This window comes from Ranitomeya imitator, chromosome 3 (assembly GCF_032444005.1).
Source record: "Ranitomeya imitator isolate aRanImi1 chromosome 3, aRanImi1.pri, whole genome shotgun sequence".
Taxonomy (NCBI): Eukaryota; Metazoa; Chordata; class Amphibia; order Anura; family Dendrobatidae; genus Ranitomeya; species Ranitomeya imitator.
The window spans coordinates 668623030-668646631 of NC_091284.1; the positions used below are offsets into that span (position 1 = coordinate 668623030).

The window sequence follows — 23602 nt, forward strand, 5'->3', positions numbered from 1 at the left end:
ATGGGACTTGAACCTGTGATAGTCTCAATGCTTATATTATACTATTATGTCGGCAGAAAGGAAATAAAGTAGCCAGGTAGTGAAGTGGTCAAAAAAGGTGGTGGCTGGCCCTGGGGGGCGGTAAATGCCAGCCGATTGGAGGGGGAGTAGATGCACACAGAGTGCACCTCAAAAGAAGGGAGAGTAACAGAGGGTGGCAGTTGAATTTGGGTGAAGGAACAGTTATCTGACAGGAGAAAGCCAACCAATGACCTATTACCTGCCAAAGCCAAGCGACACTACTCTGTCCTCCTCCTCCTGGACCTGTCCTCTGCCTTTGTCACAGTAGACCATTCCCTACTATTACAGACCCTCTCATCTCTTGGCATCACTGACTTGGCACTGGATTTCGTCGTACCTAACAGACCGGACATTTAGCGTCTTCCACTCGCACACCACCCCTTCACCTTGCCCCCTATTTGTCGGAGTTCAGCAAGGTTCAGTCCTAGGGCCTCTGCTCTTCTCCATCTATACCTTTGGCCTCGGACAGCTCATAAGAGACCCATGGCTTTCAGTATCATCTCTATGCTGACGACACGCAGATCTACATCTCTGGACCAGATATCACCACCCTACTAACCAGAATATCACAATGTGCCTGCTATTTCATCCTTCTTCTCCGTTAGATTTCTAAAACTTAATATGGACAAAACAGAATTCATCATCTTTCCCCCATTTCACTCGACTCCCCCAACAGACCTATCCATTAAAGTACCTTCGGGGTAATCCTTGACACTGATCTCTCCTTCAAACCACATATCCAAGCCCTTTCCACTTCCTGCAGACTCAAAAATATTTCCCGTATCCGTACATTCCTAAACCAAGAATCTGCAAAAACCCTAGTCCATGCCCTCATCATCTGCCGCCTTGACTACTGCAACATACTGCTCTGTGGCCTCCCCTCGAACACTCTCGCACCCCTCCAATCTATTCTAAACTCTGCTGCCCGACTAATCCACCTGTCCCCCCGCTATTCCCCGGCCTCTCCTCTCTGTCAATCCCTTCACTGGCTCCCCATTACCCAGAGATTCCAGTACAAAAGCCTAACCATGGCATACAAAGCCATCCACAACCTGTCTCCTCCATACATCTGTGACCTCGTCTCCCGGTACTTTCCTGCACGCAACCTCCGATCCTCACAAGATCTCCTTCTCTACTCCCCTCTTATCTCCTCTACCCACAATCGCATACAAGATTTCTCCATCGCATCACCCATACTCTGGAACTCTCTACCCCAACACATCAGACTCTCGCCTACCGTGGAAACCTTCAAAAAGAACCTGAAGACCTACCTCTTCCAACAAGCCTACAACTTGCAGTAACCACCGATCGACCAAACCGCTGCACGACCAGCTCTACCCTCGTCTACTGTACTCTCACCCATCCCTTGTAGATTGTGAGCCCTCGCGGGCAGGGTCCTCTCTCCTCCTGTTCCAGTTGTGACTTGTATTGTTTAAGATTATTGTATTGGTTTTTATTATGTATACCCCTCCTTACATGTAAAGCGCCATGGAATAAATGGCACTATAATAATAAATAATAATAATAATAATGGAGCACCATGATGACAGGCATGGGGGACCCCTGGCTGTCATAGTAACCTGTTGGTACACTACGATTACTTCAATGAGTGTACTGAACAGACCAAATCCCCCTCCGCCTTAAATGTCGCTGTTATATACTGCAGCTAAACCCGATGCTGTTAGACGCAGATGATGGCTAAATTACAAAGCCATGATATGCCAGGAATGGGGTGAGCTGATACTTTAAGCCTGCTACATACACCTGGACCGTATATGTATGGCAGATTTTTTGAAAGACTGTGTAGTCTACGTTTAAGGGGGAGTCATACATAACGATATCGTTAACGATATCGTTGCAACGTCACGCTTTTGGTGACGTAGCAACGATCCCGCTAACGACCTCGTTATGTGTGACAGCGACCAACGATCAGGGCCCTGCTGGGAGATCGTTGGTCGTTGGGGAATGATCAGGACCATTTTTTGGTGGCTGATCACCTGCTGTCATCGCTGGATCAGCGTGTGCGATGCCGATCCAGCGATGTGTTCACTTGTAACCAGGGTAAATATCAGGTTACTAAGCGCAGGGCTGCGCTTAGTAACCCGATATTTACCCTTGTTACCATTGTAAAAGTTAAAAAAAAAAACAGTACATACTCACATTCTGATGTCTGTCACGTCCCCCGGCACCCACTGGGTTAAAACTGCTTCCGGCAGGAGCGCTGCTAATGTGTCAGCGTCGGCCGTAAAGCAGAGCACAGCGTCACCGCTGTGCTTTCCAGCCGCTGTGCTTACACAGTGCAGAGAAGCACAGCGCCGGAGGACAGACAGCGGAAGGTAAGTATGTAGTGTTTGTTTTTTTTTACTTTTACGCTGGTAACCAGGGTAAACATCGGGTTACTAAGCGCGGCCCTGCGCTTAGTAACCCGATGTTTACCCCGGTTACCAGTGAAGACATCGCTGAATCGGCGTCACACACGCCGATTCAGCGATGTCTGCAGGGAGTCCAGCGACGAAATAAAGTTCTGGACTTTCTGCAGCGACCAACGATGGCACAGCAGGATCCTGATAGCTGCCTGTCAAACTGAACGATATCGCTAGCCAGGACGCTGCAACGTCACGGATCGCTAGCGATATCGTTCAGTGTGACGGTACCTTAAGTACTGCCGAGAGCCCTTAAGTAGGCTCCTATGTAATTAACACTATGCAAATAGGTACTGGACCAGAAGTCTATGTAATGACTCCTGGATCTTTGCAGTGCATGTAGAATAATGCAGGTATTTGCAAACACTGACAGCAACAACCTTCCTTTTTTGTATAATGCATACTACAAAGGGCATTTTTGTTAAGTATCATTTGGAAACTTTTCCTCACCAAAACAGGAATAACCATCACAGTATTATGTAGTTAGAGAGGGATCTCACGCCATCAAACTCTGGCTGCACCAAGGTTATTGAAACAATCTTTCAATATGCTGTGAAATATCAAGTAGTATTTTTACTTAGACATGCAGTTACATGTACACAATACAAATCTCAGCCCAATGACTACATCGGGCTGAAATGTACCATGTACGGCTAGCTTTACATGCTGGACTATTCACATATAACATCACTGTCACATACCTCACTTTGGGTGTCTGGTAGGGGTTCCTGAGCATTAAGACAAGCATGGGCAACCTTGATAACATGCTCCAACTTACGAGGCTGTTCCTCAACCTTAGCCGCTAAAAACAGAGCAGCAGGTGCTACAGTCTGAAGTTATGAAAAAAAACAACATAATATCTTTAGTCACTTATAAATGTTATTTATTTACTATAATCACCTGTTATAGAGAAAAAACAAGGGAAACAACTGCACCGCTTCTCATAACAGAAAGTGTATCTACTATATAATTGTCTAAGGGTCACTTCCGTCTGTCTGTCCTTCTGTCTGTCACGGATATTCATTGGTCGAGGCCTCTGTCTGTCATGGAATCCAAGTCACTGATTGGTCTTGCCAGCTGCCTGTCATTGCTGCCGCGACCAATCAGCGACGGGCACAGTCCGATTAGTCCCTCCCCTACTGCCCTGCAGTCACAGTGCCCGCCGCCCGCTCCATACTCCCCGCACCGCAGTCAGTGTGCCCGGCGCCCGATCCATACTCCCCGCAGTCAGCTCCCGCTCCAAACTCCCCTCCGGTCACCGCTCACACAGGGTTAATGCCAGCGGTAAAGGACTGCGTTATGCCGCAGGTAACGCACTCCGTAACCGCTGTTATTAGCCCTGTGTGACCAAGTTTTTACTATTGATGCTGCCTATGCAGCATCAATGGTAAAAAGATCTAATGTTAAAAATAATAAAAAAAACAAAAAACCTGCTATTCTCACCTTCCGTTGTCGGACGATGAGCTCGCTCCGGCCGCCATCTTCCGTTCACAGAGACGCATTGCGAACTTAGCCAGAAGACTTAGCGGTCTCGCGAGACCGCTAAGTAATCTGGGTAATTTCACAATGCATCCTGGGAACGGAAGATGGCGGCCGCATCACACAGCTTCGCTGGATCACAGGGGTGAGTATATAACTATTTTTTATTTTAATTATTTTTTTAACAGGGATATGGTGCACACACTGCTAATTACTGCGTGAGCAGTGTTATATACCTGCGTGTCTGGGCAATATACTACGTGAATGGCCAATATACTACGTCGCTGGGCAATATACTACGTCGCTGGACAATATACTATGTGACTGGGCAATATACTACGTGACTGGGCAATATACTACGTGAATGGCCAATATACTACGTGACTCGGCAATATACTACGTCGCTGGGCAATATACTACGTAACTGGGCAATACACTACGTGACTGGGCAATATACTACGTCGCTGGGCAATATACTACGTGACTGGGCAATATACTACGTGACTGGGCAATATACTACGTGACTGGGCAATATACTACGTCGCTGGACAATATACTACGTGACTGGGCAATATACTACGTGGCTGGGCAATATACTACGTGGCTGGGCAATATACTACCTGAGTGGGCAATATACTACGTGGCTGGGCAATATAATACGTGACTGGGCAATACACTACGTGACTGGGCAATATACTATGTCGCTGTGCAATATACTACGTGACTGGGCAATATACTACGTGGCTGAGCAATATACTACGTGACTGGGCAATATACTACGTGACTGGGCAATATACTACGTCGCTGTGCAATATACTACGTGACTGGGCAATATACTACGTCGCTGTGCAATATACTACGTGACTGAGCAATATACTACGTGACTGGGTAATATACTACGTGACTGGGCAATAAACTACGTGACTGGGCAATAAACTACGTGACTGGGCAATATACTACGTGAGTGGGCAATATACTACGTGACTGGGCAATATACTACGTGACTGGGCAATATACTACGTGACTGGGCAATATACTACGTAACTGGGCAATATACTACGTGACTGGGCAATATACTACGTCGCTGTGCAATATACTACGTGACTGGGCAATATACTACGTGACTGGGCAATATACATGGCTGGGCAATATACTACGTGGCTGGGCAATATACTACGTGGCTGGGCAATATACTACGTGGCTTGGCAATATACTACGTCACTGGGCAATATACTATGTGTCTGGGCAATATACTACGTGAGTGGGCAATATACTACGTGGCTGGGCAATATAATACGTGAGTGGGCAATATACTACGTGGCTGGGCAATATAATACGTGACTGGGCAATATACTACGTCACTGGGCAATATACTATGTGTCTGGGCAATATACTACGTGAGTGGGCAATATACTACGTGGCTGGGCAATATAATACGTGACTGGGCAATACACTACATGACTGGGCAATATACTATGTCGCTGTGCAATATACTACGTGACTGGGCAATATACTACGTGGCTGAGCAATATACTACGTGACTGGGCAATATACTACGTGACTGGGCAATATACTACGTCGCTGTGCAATATACTACGTGACTGGGCAATATACTACGTCGCTGTGCAATATAATACGTGACTGGGCAATATACTATGTCGCTGTGCAATATACTACGTGACTGGGCAATATACTACGTGAGTGGGCAATATACTACGTGACTGGGCAATATACTACATGACTGGGCAATATACTACATGACTGGGCAATATACTACGTCGCTGTGCAATATACTACGTGACTGGGCAATATACTACGTCGCTGTGCAATATACTACGTGACTGAGCAATATACTACGTGACTGGGCAATATACTATGTCGCTGTGCAATATACTACGTGACTGGGCAATATACTACGTGAGTGGGCAATATACAGGGGCGGATTATCAGAGGGTCAATATGGGCGGTAGCCCAGGGCCCAGTGGTCTGGGGGGGCCCTGGGCTACCGCACAGATTGACCCTCTGAACTCTGATGATCATCTGTGAATGCATTGCCGGCGGCCGCCGCCGCCGGCATTTATGTGCCCCCGGACCCGGTGGGCAGAGAGAGGGGGCCCGCATCGGGCCCCTTCTCATCTGCTCACCGGGCCCCTTGCGGTGCTGCGGCGGCTTCCTATTGATGTGCGGGCGCGCGCCCGCACGTCAATAGTTAACAACAGCCGCCAGCCAATTGGAGGCTGGCGGCTGATGTCGGCCGCAGACGCACACGTCGCCGGCGTCTGACGTCATTGTCAGTCGCCGGCGAGTGTGCTCTGTTGGAGGGAGCTCAGCGCTGGAGCGCGGACAGGTGAGGAGACTCTGTTTTTTGTTTTTATAACGGTGGAAACACTGAGGGCAATGCTGGAGGACACTGGGGCAGATTGGTGGAGGACGCTGGGGCAGATTGGTGGAGGACGCTGGGGCAGATTGCTGGAGGACGCTGGGGCAGATTGCTGGAGGACGCTGGGGCAGATTGCTGGAGGACGCTGGGGCAGATGGCTGGAGGACACTGGGGCAGATTGCTAGAGGACGCTGGGGCAGATTGCTGGAGGACGCTGGGGCAGATTGCTGGAGGACGCTGGGGCAATGCTAGAGGACACAGGGGCAGATTGCTGGAGGACACTGGGGCAGATTGCTGGAGGACACTGGGGCAGATTGCTGGAGGACACTGGGGCAGATTGCTGGAGGACACTGGGGCAGATTGCTGGAGGACACTGGGGCAGATTGCTGGAGGACACTGGGGCAGATTGCTGGAGGACACTGGGGCAATGCTGGAGGACACTGGGGCAATGCTGGAGGACACTGGGGCAGATTGCTGGAGGACACTGGGGCAGATTGCTGGAGGACACTGGGGCAATGCTGGAGGACACTGGTGCAATGCTAGAGGACACTGGGGCAGATTGCTGGAGGACACTGGGGCAGATTGCTGGAGGATACTGGGGCAGATTGCTGGAGGACGCTGGGGCAGATGGCTGGAGGACACTGGGGCAGATGGCTGGAGGACACTGGGGCAATGCTGGAGGACACTGGGGCAATGCTAGAGGACACTGGGGCAGATTGCTGGAGGACACTGGGGCAGATTGCTGGAGGACACTGGGGCAGATTGCTGGAGGACACTGGGGCAGATTGCTGGAGAACACTGGGGCAGATTGCTGGAGGACACTGGGGCAGATGGCTGGAGGACACTGGGACAATGCTGGAGGACACTGGGGCAATGCTAGAGGACACTGGGGCAGATTGCTGGAGGACACTGGGGCAGATTGCTGGAGGACACTGGGGCAGATTGCTGGAGGACGCAGGGGCAGATTGCTGGAGGACGCTGGGGCAAATTGCTGGAGGACGCTGGGGCAATGCTGGAGGACACTGGGGCAGATTGCTGGAGGACACTGGGGCAGATTGCTGGAGGACACTGGGGCAGATTGCTGCAGGACACTGGGGCAGATTGCTGGAGGACACTGGGGCAGATTGCTGGAGGACACTGGGGCAGATTGCTGGAGGACGCTGGGGCAGATTGCTGGAGGACACTGGGGCAGATTGCTGGAGGACAATGGGGCAGATTGCTGGAGGACACTGGGGCAGATTGCTGGAGGACACTGGGGCAGATTGCTGGAGGACACTGGGGCAATGCTAGAGGACACTGGGGCAGATTGCTGGAGGACACTGGGGCAGATTGCTGGAGGACGCTGGGGCAGATTGCTGGAGACACTGGGGGAAATGCTGGACATACTGTGGCAGATTGCTGGACACACTGGTGGTAATATTCTGGACACACTGTCTAGGGGCAATGCTGGACGCACTGGGGCAGATTGCTGGACGCACTGGGGCAGATTGCTGGACACACTGTCTGGGGGCAATATGCTGGACATACTGGGGCAGATTGCTGGACACACTGGGGCAGACTGCTGGACACACTGGGGCAGACTGCTGGACACACTGTCTGGGGGCAATATGCTGGACACACTGGGGCAATATGCTGGACATACTGGGGCAGATTGCTGGACACACTGGGGCAGACTGCTGGACACACTGGGGCAGATTGCTGGACACATTGTCTGGGGGCAATGCTGGACACACTGGGGGCAATATGCTGGAGACACTGGGGCAATATGCTGGACATACTGAGGCAGATTGCTGGACACACTGGGGGCAGGACTGGAGGCATGGGCAGAATGTAGACACGGGGCATGATTGGAGACACGGGGCAGAATGAAAGACATGGGGCAGGATTGAATCATGGGGCAGGATGGATACGATGGAGAAAGATGGGGCAGGATGGAGAGATCACATGGGGCGATCATATGGGGCAGGATGGGGAGATCATATGGGGTAGAATGGATACTCATGAGGGCAGGATGCGAGAACATATGGCTGGAGCCAGGAATGAGACACACGGGGCCAGGGTGGGGAATATTATTACCATAGGGGCTAATTAAGGGATATTATTACTGCAGTGATGTATTTAATTTTTTGAGTATACTGTTTTAAATGGGGGTCGGTCCTGTTACTGTGCAGAGTGACACTATATCGCCTTTTTTTCTTCATGTGGTGTAATGTAGAAGTTGTGAAAAATTAAGTAATGTGTTCTGCAAGCGGAGCTCGAGATAACTGTGTTATTTCCTGCAGAAACGAGTCCTGGCTGGAAGAAATGATGGCGGTCTGTGCTGGATGAAAGATGAAGGACTTCACCTAGAGACGTCACTGGTGAGTCAGTGTTACCTATACACTGACACTATACACTGTATACTATATAGAGGTCCTGTGTATAATACCACCAGTGATCTCTGTATTACCTCTACACAGACACTGCATACTAAGTACAGATCTCCTGTGAATACTGGCACTTATGGTGATAGTATTGTGTTGTTGTTTTTTACTGATCAGTATTGTAGTATTCAGTCACTATGTGGTGGTATTATGTGGTCTGGACATGGTGTTGTGGTATTTGTCCCTTGTATGTGATATTTGGTCACCAAGTGGTGGTAATATGTGGTCTTGACATGGTGCGGTGGTATTTGTTCCTTGTATGTGATATTATTCGATCACTGTGGTTGTAATTTGTGGTCTTGACATGGTGCGGTGGTATTTGATCCTTGTATGTGATATTATTCGATCACTGTGGTTGTAATTTGTGGTCTGGTCATGGTGCGGTGGTATTTGTTCCTTGTATGTGATATTATTGGTCAAAATATACCTAAATTGTATTGCAGATTTTAACAAATATTTAATAGGTTACAGTAGAGTAGGGCCTGGCCATTTTTCTGGAATAATCTGGTTCGGGTATATCATGAACCCCGTCACATGACCCCCGTCACATGACCACCCCCGTCACATGACCGGGGGGAAGGAGGCCACAGTGTCTGAACAGCCCGGGGCCCTGGCTACCCTTAATCCACCCTTGGCAATATACTACGTGACTGGGCAATATACTACGTGACTGGGCAATATACTACGTGTCTGGGCAATATACTACGTGGCTGGGCAATATACTACGTGGCTGGGCAATATACTACGTGGCTTGGCAATATACTACGTCACTGGGCAATATACTACGTCACTGGGCAATATACTATGTGGCTGGGCAATATTCTACGTGACTGGGCAATATACTACGTGGCTGGGCAATATACTACGTGGCTGGGCAATATACTGCGTGGCTGGGCAATATACTACGTAACTGGGCAATATACTACGTGACTGGGCAATATACTACGTGACTGGGCAATATACTACGTCGCTGTGCAATATACTACGTGACTGGGCAATATACTACGTGACTGGGCAATATACTACGTGTCTGGGCAATATACTACGTGGCTGGGCAATATACTACGTGGCTGGGCAATATACTACGTGGCTTGGCAATATACTACGTCACTGGGCAATATACTATGTGGCTGGGCAATATACTACGTGTCTGGGCAATATACTACGTGGCTGGGCAATATGCTATGTCACTGGGCAATATACTATGTGGCTGGGCAATATACTACGTCACTGGGCAATATACTACGTGACTGGGCAATATACTACGTCGCTGTGCAATATACTACGTGACTGGGCAATATACTACGTGACTGGGCAATATACTACGTGTCTGGGCAATATACTACGTGGCTGGGCAATATACTACGTGGCTGGGCAATATACTACGTGGCTGGGCAATATACTACGTGGCTGGGCAATATACTACGTGGCTGGGCAATATACTACGTGGCTGGGCAATATACTACGTGGCTGGGCAATATACTACGTCACTGGGCAATATACTACGTCACTGGGCAATATACTACGTGGCTGGGCAATATACTACGTAACTGGGCAATATACTACGTCACTGGGCAATATACTACGTGGCTGGGCAATATACTACGTCACTGGGCAATATACTACGTCACTGGGCAATATACTATGTGGCTGGGCAATATACTACGTCACTGGGCAATATACTACGTGACTGGCCAATATACTACGTCGCTGTGCAATATACTACGTGACTGGGCAATATACTACGTCGCTGTGCAATATACTACGTGGCTGGGCAATATACTACGTCACTGGGCAATATACTATGTGGCTTGGCAATATACTACGTGACTGGGCAATACACTACGTGACTGGGCAATATACTACGTGACTGGGCAATATACTACGTGACTGGGCAATATACTACGTGGCTCTGTGCTGAATACTACGTCGCTGGGTAATATACTACGTGACTGGGCATTATACTACGTCGCTGTGCAATATACTACGTGACTGGGCAATATACTACGTGAGTGGGCAATATACTACGTAACTGGGCAATATACTACGTGACTGGGCAATATACTATGTGGCTGGGCAATATATTACGCAACTGGGCAATATACTACGCGACTGGGCAATATACTACGTGACTGGGCAATAAACTACGTGACTGGGCAATTGTTGTGAATTCTGCTCTTGGGTTCCCTCCGGAATGTAATTGTCTCTGAGTCACAGTCCTGGCCAGGTGTATCAGATGATTACAATTCGGACTGGGATATTTAGCTGGGCTGGATCCTTTAGCCCTTGACAGTTGTCAATGTTCCTTGTGAAGTGATGGATCACTTTCTGGCTTCTCCTGCTTACTGCCAATTTCAGCAAAGATAAGTGTTTGGTTCTTGTATCTGTGGCACACTGCTGTGTGCTTGTTTCAGTTTTTATTCCTGCTCTGATTGTAGGATTCATTGGAGTTGCAGATTTATGCTCCTACATCTATTAGTTAGATGTAGGAAGTTTTTGTATTTCTGCTGTGGATGTTTTTGAAGGGTTTTTTACTGACCGCACAGAACTCTGTCCTATACTGTCCTTTCTAGCTAGTGTGGCCTCCTGTGCTAAATCCTGTTTTCTGCCTGTGTATGTTTTTTCCTCTCCGACTCACCACCAATATTTGTGGGGGGCTGTCTATCCTTTGGGGATTTTCTCTGAGGCAAGAGAGTGTTCCTATTTCCATCTTTAGGGGTAATTAGTCCTCCGGCTGTGACGAGGTGTCTAGGTGTGTTAGGTACACTCCACGGCTGCTTCTAGTTGCGGTGTTAAGTTCAGGATTGCGGTCAGTACAGTGGCCACCATCTCCAGTGAAAGTTTTCATGCAGCTCCAAGGTCACCGGATCATAACAGTACAACTGGCCAACAATGAGTTAAATGCATCTCAGAAGAAGGGAAGGAAGCTCTTGAGCCATTTTTTTTTCTTCAGTCTGTTTGGTGTTCTCCTCCCTCTTAATATCTGGGTGGCTGAGGAGCCTGGTGCAAGCATGAATGTTCAGGATTTAGCTTCTCGTGTAGACCAGATTGCTGCTGGGGTGCAAGATATTTCTGATTATATTATTCAGACTCCTACTTTAGAACCAAAGATTCCTACTCCTGATTTGTTTTCTGGTGACAGGTCTAAATTTTTGAGTTTCAAAAATAACTGTAAACTTTTTTTTGCCCTGAGACCTCGATCCTCTGGTGATTCCATTCAGCAGGTAAAAATCGTTATCTCACTGCTGCGTGGCGACCCGCAGGAGTGGGCGTTTTCCCTGGAATCTGGGAATCCGGCTTTGCTTAATACTTACTCCTTTTTTCAGGCTTTAGGATTATTGTATGATGAACCTAATTATGTGGCTCAAGCTGAGAAGACCTTGTTGGCCCTGTCTCAGGGACAAGAGGCGGCAGAATTGTATTGTCAGAAATTCAGAAAATGGTCTGTGTTGACTAAATGGAATAATGATGCTTTAGCGGCAATTTTCAGAAGGGGGCTTTCTGAATCCGTTAAAGATGTTATGCTGGGGTTTCCCACGCCTTCCGGTCTGAGTGAATCTATGTCTCTGGCCATTCAGATTGACCGACGCCTGCGGGAGCACAGAACTGTGAGCACTGTGGCGTTATCCTCAGAGCAAATTCCTGAGCCTATGCAATGTGATAGAATTCTGTCTAGAACAGAACGACAAGGTTTCAGACGTCAAAATAGGTTGTGTTATTATTGTGGTGATGCTTCTCATGTCATTTCTGTCTGCCCTAAGCGGACAAAGAGGATCGCCAGTTCAATTACCATCAGTACTGTACAACCTAAATTTTTGTTATCTGTGTCCTTGATCTGCTCATTGTCATCATTTTCTGTCATGGCGTTTGTGGATTCAGGCGCCGCCTTGAATTTAATGGATTTTGAGTTTGCCAAGCGTTGTGGTTTTCCCTTGCAGTCTTTGCAGAACCCTATTCCTTTAAGGGGCATTGATGCTACACCCTTGGCTAAAAATAAGCCCCAGTTTTGGACACAGGTAACCATGCGCATGGCGCCAGCTCATCAGGAAGATTGTCGATTTCTGGTGTTGCATAACTTGCATGATGTTGTCGTGCTGGGTTTTCCGTGGTTGCAGGTACATAATCCTGTGTTGGATTGGAAGTCCATGTCTGTGACTAGTTGGGGTTGTCAGGGGGCTCATAATGATATTCCTTTGATGTCAATCTCTGTTATGATAGGCAATTCAGGAACACAATGTACATAGCGATCAGAGCACATACAGTGAACTGACAATAACCCAAAATAATAGAACGAGCTCTGAGACGTGGGAACTCTGTAGACCGCAATTCCTGATCCTCTCCAAACACAACTAGAGGCAGCTGTGGATTGCGCCTAACGCTCCCTATGCAACTCGGCACAGCCTGAGAAACTAACTAGCCTGAAGATAGAAAAATAAGCCTACCTTGCCTCAGAGAAATACCCCAAAGGAAAAGGCAGCCCCCCACATATAATGACTGTGAGTAAGATGAAAAGACAAACGTAGGGATGAAATAGATTCAGCAAAGTGAGGCCCGATATTCTAGACAGAACGAGGATAGGAAAGATAACTTTGCGGTCTACACAAAACCCTAAAGAAAACCATGCAAAGGGGGAAAAAAGACCCTCCGTACCGAACTAACGGCACGGAGGTACACCCTTTGCGTCCCAGAGCTTCCAGCAAAACAAATAGACAAGCTGGACAGAAAAAATAGCAACAAATAGCAAAGAAGCACTTAGCTATGCAGAGCAGCAGGCCACAGGAATGATCCAGAGAAACACAAGTCCAACACTGGAACATTGACAGGAAGCATGGATCAAAGCATTAGGTGGAGTTAAGTAGAGAAGCAGCTAACGACCTCACCAGATCACCTGAGGGAGGAAACTCAGAAGCTGCAGTACCACTTTGCTCCACAAACGGAAGCTCCCAGAGATAATCAGCCGAAGTACCACTTGTGACCACAGGAGTGAACTCTGCCACAGAATTCACAACAAATCTCCTCTTCTTCACCTTCTGAGATTCCAGAGTTTTTGTCTGATTTTCAGGATGTATTTGATGAGCCCAAGTCCAGTTTCCTTCCACCACACAGGGACTGTGATTGTGCTACTGACTTGATTCCAGGCTGTAAGTTTCCTAAGGGTCGACTTTTCAACCTATCTGTGCCTGAACATACCGCCATGCGGAGCTATATTAAGGAGTCTTTGGAGAAAGGGCATATTCGACCATCATCTTCACCGTTGGGAGCGGGGTTCTTTTTTGTTGCTAAAAAAGATGGTTCCTTGAGACCCTGTATAGATTATCGCCTCGAATAAAATCACGGTCAAGTTTCAATACCCTTTACCTTTGCTTTCCGATTTGTTTGCTAGGATTAAGGGAGCTAGTTGGTTTACTAAGATTGACCTTCGAGGGGCATATAATCTTGTTCGTATTAAAGGGAAGGTGCCGCAATTTTGTTTTTGTATTAAAAATGATTGTTTATATAAACAATTATTTTTAATACAAAATTATTTTTTTTTAACTTTAATATATTTTTTATTATTAATTATTTTTGCAGCCACTGGGCGCCGCCATTTTGCTTTGCAGAAGTGTAAGAGTCCCAGCAGGACACTTACACTCTGCAAATACGGCTGCCCTGGATATAGGAGACTGCAGTCGGGAGGCGACCCCATAGCTACATTATAAGCTGCTCTCTGCTCTGATGTGGCCACGCCCCCTGGGCTGTCTCCACATCACAGCAGAGGCAGGAGGTCAGCGCCATCTTGCTTCAGCCCACAGTGGAGTGTACCTGACTGTGAGCTCCACTGTGACTGAGAGCTGCTCCCCTCACACTGTCAGCGGCCGTTCCCTGTCCTCTGCTGCCTGTGATCTCTAGAATCGCTAGAGAGGGTGAAGGAATGCTGCCGTCTGATGTCCTCTATCAGGAGCTGCAGAGAGGTAACAGAGGGGGATGGGGGAGGCTCTGTGCTGCTCCGACCATGCCTCACTGTAGCTCCTCACAGGACATCAAACCGTGCATCTATCACTATATTGTGCTGACCTGTGTATCTAATCCTCTCCTGTGTGATAGTGTTTGCTGGCCCGTGTATCTAATCCTCTCATGTGATACTATGCTGAGCCATGCATCTAATCCTCTCCTGTGTGATACTATGCTGAGCAATGCATCTAATCCTCTCCTGTGTGCTACTATGCTGAGCCATGCATCTAATCCTCTCCTGTGTGATATTATGCTGAGCCGTGTATCTAATCCTCTCCTGTGTGATACTGTCTGCTGAGCCGTGTATCTAATCCTCTCCTGTGTGATACTGTCTGCTGAGCCGTGTATCTAATCCTCTCCTGTGTGATACTATGCTGAGCCATACATCTAATCCTATACTGGGTGATATTATGCTGAGCCGTGTATCTAATCCTCTCCTGTGTGATACTGTCTGCTGAGCCGTGTATCCAATCCTCTCCTGTGTGATACTGTCTGCTGAGCCGTGCATCTAATCCTATACTGTGTGATATTATGCTGAGCCGTGTATCTAATCCTCTCGTGTGATACTGTCTGGTGAACCGTGTATCTAATCCACTCCTATGCACTCTTCTCCCCCCTGCATATCTTTCCCCATTGCACACACAACTCAATGCGTGCGATAACAGGAGCTGCGGGCGTCATGCTGTATTATGGCATTATGTGAGATCTATATGACGGTATTATGTGATCTGTATGGTGGTATTATGCTTGATCAGTATTGTGAGAATTATATGGTGGTATTGTGTGTGATCTATATGGCGGTATTATGTGAGAACACTGGCAGCATTATGTGTGATCTATATGGCGGTATTATGTGAGAACACTGGCAGTATTATGTGTAATCTATATGGCGGTATTATGTGAGAACACTGACAGCATTATGTGTGATCTATATGGCGGTATTATGTGAGAACACTGGCAGCATTATGTGTGATCTATATAGCGGTATTATGTGAGAACACTGGCAGCATTATGTGTGATCTATATGGCGGTATTATGTGAGAACACTGGCAGCATTATGTGTAATCTATATGGCGATATTATGTGAGAACACTGACAGCATTATGTGTGATCTATATGGCGGTATTATGTGAGAACACTGGCAGCATTATGTGTGATCTATATAGCGGTATTATGTGAGAACACTGGCAGCATTATGTGTGATCTATATGGCGGTATTATGTGAGAACACTGGCAGCATTATGTGTGATCTATATGGCGGTATGTGAGAACACTGGTGGTATTATGTGTGATCTATATGGCGGTATGTGAGAACACTGGTGGTATTATGTGTGATCTATATGGCGGTATTATGTGAGAACACTATGGCAGTATTATCTTCAGAAAGCAGACCCATTCTATGGTGGTACTGGCTGAGCAACTGCACGCGGGTCTGGGTTAATAAGAGGGGGCAGCATGACCTCCAGTTAGGTGTAGTCAGGGGAGGGCTGGTGAGGCAGCTGAAGAGAGGGGTCTCATTTTTATCGTTACTATATGGCTACATTTCCTTCCTAGCGTCACCCCGACTGCGCCTGTCACCTCGCTTTCACACATCGCCAGGACAGGATGGAGAAGGCAGGATCTGAGGATGGGAATGGGGTCTTTGCATGCAAAGTCTGGATCAGAACAGGCCATCAATCAGCAGAAATGTTTCCTGGATTTCTGTGGAGCAGACGGTCCATCCATGTGTATAAAAGACAGCGCTCTATGTACAATCCCTGGCTGCTCCGCGCACCAAACAGGGTGCCCCCCCATAGACCTGCACACTGATCTCCTGAAATACTCTGTGCTGCTGTCACACTGCTCCCTCCACCACATATCTCCCAGAATCCTTGCTGCCTGCCATCCTCGGTGACTGTCTACTTGTCAGTATAAGGCTGCTTTAATAATAATAATCTTTATTTTTATATAGCGCTAACATATTCCGCAGCGCTTTACAGTTTTGCACACATTATCATGCTTTCACACTAGCGTCGGTACGAGCTCGTCGCAGTGCGTCGGGCCGACGTATCGACGCATGCTGTGAAAGAAATGTCCGACGTGGGCAGCGGAAGCAGTCTTACGACGCTTCCGCTGCCCCATTGTAAGGTCTGGAGAGGATGGGGCAGAGTTTCGGCCGTGCATGCGCGGTCGAAAATGGCGGACTCGACGCACAAACAAACGTTACATGTAACTTTTTTTGTGGCGGCGGTCCACCAAAACATGACACAACCGTCGCACGACAGTTGCGACGTGTGGCAATACGTCGCAATGCGTCGGTAATGTTAGTCTATGGGGAAAAAACGCATCCTGCAGACAACTTTGCAGGATGTGTTTTTTCTCCTGAACGACGCATTGCAGCGTACAGCCAACAACGCTAGTGTGAAAGTAGCCTAAGGCTGCCATCACACTATCAGTATTTGGTCAGTATTTTACCTCAGTATTTGTAAGCCAAAACCAGGAGTGGGTGATAAATGCAGAAGTGGTGCATATGTTTCTATTATACTTTTCCTCTAATTGTTCCACTCCTGGTTTTGGCTTACAAATACTGAGGTAAAATACTGACCAAATACTGCGAGTGTGACGGCAGCCATACTCTGCAGTCACCAACAAAATGGCTGCTCACTGGGTTCCTGAATATCATCCTCTCTAATCCCTTAGCAAACACCCAGAAGGGGAGGAGAGGAGACATCACACACGTCAGCAGACTCCGCCCATAATTACTGCAGTGCAGTAATGTGAGCTATTTGTACACTAGGTTTTTCTGAAATTTCAGCAGCTGCTCCCCCTAGTGTTTAAAAGTGGAAATTCCAAAACTTTTAAAATTATTTTTCATATTTTACTAAATTATAAACAAATGATAATATTTTTTAAGAACATGTAATAATTAATTCTTTACATTTTTACAATTTCTGCAAAAAATTATTTTTTGATGGCACCTTCCCTTTAAACAGGGTGATGAATGGAAAACTGCGTTTAACACGCCCGAAGGCCATTTTGAATACCTTGTGATGCCATTCGGACTCTCTAATGCCCCATCTGTTTTTCAGTCCTTCATGCATGATATCTTCCGGACTTATCTTGATAAATTCTTGATTGTATATTTGGACGATATTTTGATTTTTTCCGATGACTGGGAGTCTCATGTGCAACAGGTCAGGATGGTATTTCAGATCCTCCGTGACAATGCTTTGTTTGTGAAATGGTCTAAGTGTCTCTTTGGGGTGCAGAAGGTTTCTTTTTTGGGCTTTATTTTTTCTCCCTCGTCTATAGAGATGGATCCGGTTAAGGTTCAGGCCATTCATGATTGGATTCAGCCCACATCCGTGAAGAGCCTTCAGAAATTTGGGGGTTTTGCAAATTTTTATCGCCGTTTCATTGCTAATTTTTCCAGCGTGGTTAAACCCTTGACCGATTTGACGAAGAAGGGCGCTGATGTGGCGAATTGGTCCTCTGCGGCTGTCTCTGCCTTTCAGGAGCTTAAACGTCGTTTTACTTCTGCCCCTGTGTTGCGCTAACCGGATGTTTCTCTTCCATTTCAGGTTGAGGTTGACGCTTCTGAGATTGGGGCAGGGGCCGTTTTGTCTCAGAGGGATCCTGTTGGTTCCTTAATGAAACCGTGTGCCTTCTTTTCCCGTAAATTTTCGCCTGCTGAACGCAATTATGATGTCAGCAACCGGGAGTTGTTGGCTATGAAGTGGGCGTTTGAGGAGTGGCGACATTGGCTTGAGGGAGCTAAGCACCGTATTGTGGTCTTGACCGATCATAAGAATTTGATTTACCTCGAGTCTGCTAGACGGCTGAATCCTAGACAGGCTCGATGGTCCTTGTTTTTTTCCCGTTTTGATTTCGTGGTCTCGTACCTTCCGGGTTCTAAGAATATTAAGGCTGATGCCCTCTCTAGGAGTTTTTTGCCTGATTCTCCTGAGGTCTTGGAGCCGGTCGGTATTCTGAAAGAAGGGGTGGTCCTTTCTGCCATTTCCCCTGATTTACGACGGGCTCTTCAGGAATTTCAGGCTGACAGACCTGACCGCTGTCCTGTGGGGAAATTGTTTGTTCCTGACAGATGGACTAGTAGAGTGATTTCTGAGGTTCACTGTTCCGTGTTGGCTGGTCATCCTGGCATTTTTGGTACCAGAGATTTGGTTGTTAGGTCCTTTTGGTAGCCTTCATTGTCACCTGATGTGCGTTCTTTTGTGCAGTCCTGTGGGACTTGTGCGCGGGCTAAGCCTTGTTGTTCCCGTGCTAGTGGGTTGCTTTTGCCATTGCCTATCCCTGAGAAGCGCTGGACGCATATTTCGATGGATTTTATTTCTGATCTTCCGGTTTCCCAGAAGATGTCTGTTATCTGGGTTGTTTGTGACCGATTCTCTAAGATGGTTCATTTGGTGCCCTTGCCTAAATTGCCTTCCTCTTCAGATTTGGTTCCGTTGTTTTTTCAGCATGTGGTTCGTTTGCATGGTATTCCGGAGAATATTGTGTCCGACAGAGGTTCCCAGTTTGTTTCTAGGTTTTGGCGTGCCTTTTGTGCTAGGATGGGCATTGATTTGTCTTTTTCTTCTGCATTTCATCCTCAGACAAATGGCCAGACTGAGCGAACTAATCAGACCTTGGAGACTTATTTGAGATGCTTTGTGTCTGCTGATCAGGATGATTGGGTGGCTTTCTTGCCATTGGCCGAGTTTGCCCTTAATAATCGGGCTAGTTCTGCTACCTTGGTTTCGCCTTTCTTTTGTAATTTTGGTTTTCATCCTCGTTTTTCTTCTGGGCAGGTTGAGCCTTCTGACTGTCCTGGTGTGGATTCTGTGGTGGACAGGTTGCAGCAGATTTGGGCTCATGTGGTGGACAAGTTGGTGTTGTCTCAAGAGGAGGCTCAACGTTTTGCTAATCGTCGTCAATGTGTTGGTTCCCGGCTTCGGGTTGGGGATCTGGTCTGGTTGTCCTCCCGTCATGTTCCTATGAAGGTTTCTTCTCCTAAGTTTAAGCCTCGGTTTATTGGTCCTTATAGGATTTCTGAGATTATTAATCCGGTGTCTTTTCGACTGGCGCTTACGGCCTCTTTTGCTATCCATAATGTCTTCCATAGATCTTTGCTGCGGAAATATGTGGAGCCCGTTGTTCCCTCTGTTGATCCTCCGGCCCCTGTGTTGGTGGATGGGGAGTTGGAATATGTTGTTGAGAAGATTTTGGATTCCCGTTTTTCAAGGCGGAAGCTTCAGTACTTGGTCAAATGGAAAGGTTATGGCCAGGAGGATAATTCCTGGGCTTTTGCCTCTGATGTCCATGCTGCTGATTTGGTCCGTGCCTTTCATCTGGCTCGTCCTGATCGTCCTGGGGGCCCTGGTGAGAGTTCGGTGACCCCTCCTCAAGGGGGGGGTACTGTTGTGAATTCTGCTCTTGGGTTCCCTCCGGTGGTTGTAGGTGGGAATGCAATTGTCTCTGAGTCACAGTCCTGGCCAGGTGTATCTGATGATTATAATTCGGACTGGGATATTTAGCTGGGCTGGATCCTTTAGCCCTTGACAGTTGTCAATGTTCCTTGTGAAGTGATGGATCACTTTCTGGCTTCTGCTGCTTACTGCCAATTTCAGCAAAGATAAGTGTTTGGTTCTTGTATCTGTGGCACACTGCTGTGTGCTTGTTTCAGTTTTTATTCCTGCTCTGATTGTAGGATTCACTGGAATTGCAGATTTACGCTCCTACATCTATTAGTTAGATGTAGGAAGTTTTTGTATTTCTGCTGTGGATGTTTTTGAAGGGTTTTTTACTGACCGCACAGAACTCTGTCCTATACTGTCCTTTCTAGCTAGTGTGGCCTCCTGTGCTAAATCCTGTTTTCTGCCTGTGTATGTTTTTTCCTCTCCAACTCACCACCAATATTTGTGGGGGGCTGTCTATCCTTTGGGGATTTTCTCTGAGGCAAGATAGTGTTCCTATTTCCATCTTTAGGGGTAATTAGTCCTCCGGCTGTGACGAGGTGTCTAGGTGTGTTAGGTACACTCCACGGCTGCTTCTAGTTGCGGTGTTAAGTTCAGGATTGCGGTCAGTACAGTGGCCACCATCTCCAGTGAAAGTTTTCATGCAGCTCCAAGGTCACCGGATCATAACAGGCAATATACTACGTGGCTGGGCAATATACTACGTGGCTGGGCAATATACTATCTGGCTGGGCAATATATTACGCAACTGGGCAATATACTACGCAACTGGGCAATATACTACGTGGCTCTGTGCTGAATACTACATCACTGGGCAATATACTATGTGGCTGGGCAATATACTACGTGGCTCTGTGCTGAATACTACGTTGCTGGGCAATATACAGGTCCTTCTCAAAAAATTAGCATATAGTGTTAAATTTCATTATTTACCATAATGTAATGATTACAATTAAACTTTCATATATTATAGATTCATTATCCACCAACTGAAATTTGTCAGGTCTTTTATTGTTTTAATACTGATGATTTTGGCATACAACTCCTGATAACCCAAAAAACCTGTCTCAATAAATTAGCATATTTCACCCATCCAATCAAATAAAAGTGTTTTTTAATAACAAACAAAAAAACCAACAAATAATAATGTTCAGTTATGCACTCAATACTTGGTCGGGAATCCTTTGGCAGAAATGACTGCTTCAATGCGGCGTGGCATGGAGGCAATCAGCCTGTGACACTGCTGAGATGTTATGGAGGCCCAGGATGCTTCAATAGCGGCCTTAAGCTCATCCAGAGTGTTGGGTCTTGCGTCTCTCAACTTTCTCTTCACAATATCCCACAGATTCTCTATGGGGTTCAGGTCAGGAGAGTTGGCAGGCCAATTGAGCACAGTAATACCATGGTCAGTAAACCATTTACCAGTGGTTTTGGCACTGTGAGCAGGTGCCAGGTCGTGCTGAAAAATGAAATCTTCATCTCCATAAAGCATTTCAGCCGATGGAAGCATGAAGTGCTCCAAAATCTCCTGATAGCTAGCTGCATTGACCCTGCCCTTGATGAAACACAGTGGACCAACACCAGCAGCTGACATGGCACCCCACACCATCACTGACTGTGGGTACTTGACACTGGACTTCAGGCATTTTGGCATTTCCTTCTCCCCAGTCATCCTCCAGACTCTGGCACCTTGATTTCCGAATGACATGCAAAATTTGCTTTCATCAGAAAAAAATACTTGGGACCACTTAGCAACAGTCCAGTGCTGCTTCTCTGTAGCTCAAAAGTGGCTTTACCTGGGGAATGCGGCACCTGTAGCCCATTTCCTGCACACGCCTGTGCACGGTGGCTCTGGATGTTTCCACACCAGACTCAGTCCACTGCTTCCTCAGGTTCCCCAAGGTCTGGAATCGGTCCTTCTCCACAATCTTCCTCAGGGTCCGGTCTCCTCTTCTCGTTGTACAGCGTTTTCTGCCACATTGTTTCCTTCCAACAGACTTACCATTGAGGTGCCTTGATGCAGCACTCTGGGAACAGCCTATTTGTTGAGAAATTTCTTTCTGGGTCTTACCCTCTTGCTTGAGGGTGTCAATGATGGCCTTCTTGACATCTGTCAGGTCGCTAGTCTTACCCATGATGGGGGTTTTGAGTAATGAACCAGGCAGGGAGTTTATAAAAGCCTCAGGTATCTTTTGCATGTGTTTAGAGTTAATTAGTTGATTCAGAAGATTAGGGTAATAGGTCGTTTAGAGAACCTTTTCTTGATATGCTAATTTATTGAGACAGGTTTTTTGGGTTATCAGGAGTTGTATGCCAAAATCATCAGTATTAAAACAATAAAAGACCTGACAAATTTCAGTTGGTGGATAATGAATCTATAATATATGAAAGTTTAATTGTAATCATTACATTATGGTAAATAATGAAATTTAACACTATATGCTAATTTTTTGAGAAGGACCTGTACTACGTGACTGGGCAATATACTACGTGACTGAGCAATATACTACGTGACTGGGCAATATACTACGTGACTGGGCATTATACTACGTGACTGGGCATTATACTATAACATCACTGTCACATACCTCACTTTGGGTGTCTGGTAGGGGTTCCTGAGCTTTAAGACAAGCATGGGCAATCTTGATAACATGCTTCAACTTACGAATCTGTCCCTCAACCTTAGCCGCTAAAAACAGAGCAGCAGGTGCTACAGTCTGAAGTTATGAAAAAAAACAACATAATATCTTTAGTCACTTATAAATGTTATTTATTTACTATAATCACCTGTTATAGAGAAAAAACAAGGGAAACAACTGCACCGCTTCTCATAACAGAAAGTGTATCTACTATATAATTGTCTAAGGGTCACTTCCGTCTGTCTGTCCTTCTGTCTGTCACGGATATTCATTGGTCGAGGCCTCTGTCTGTCATGGAATCCAAGTCGCTGATTGGTCTTGCCAGCTGCCTGTCATGGCTGCCGCGACCAATCAGCGACGGGCACAGTCCGATTAGTCCCTCCCCTACTCCCCTGCAGTCACAGTGCCCGCCGCCCGCTCCATACTCCCCGCACCGCAGTCAGTGTGCCCGGCGCCCGATCCATACTCCCCGCAGTCAGTGTGCCCGGCGCCCGATCCATACTCCCCGCACCGTAGTCAGTGTGCCCGGCGCACGCTCCATACTCCCCGCAGTCAGCTCCCGCTCCAAACTCCCCTCCGGTCACCGCTCACATAGGGTTAATGCCAGCGGTAACGGACTGCGTTATGCCGCGGGTAACGCACTCCGTAACCGCTGCTATTAGCCCTGTGTGACCAAGTTTTTACTATTGATGCTGCCTATGCAGCATCAATGGTAAAAAGATGTAATGTTAAAAATAATAAAAAAAACAAA

At 47.1% G+C, this 23602-nt stretch overlaps 1 protein-coding gene across 1 annotated transcript in view; it reads right to left on the reverse strand.

Moving 5' to 3' along the window:
* Positions 1-23602, reverse strand: part of CCNT1 (cyclin T1) — a 113941-nt gene that overhangs the window by 78996 nt on the left and 11343 nt on the right. Inside the window, exon 3 of the mRNA XM_069758329.1 lies at positions 3185-3313. Within this exon, the coding sequence (XP_069614430.1) occupies positions 3185-3313 (129 nt within the window). The remainder of the gene's footprint in view (positions 1-3184; positions 3314-23602) is intronic.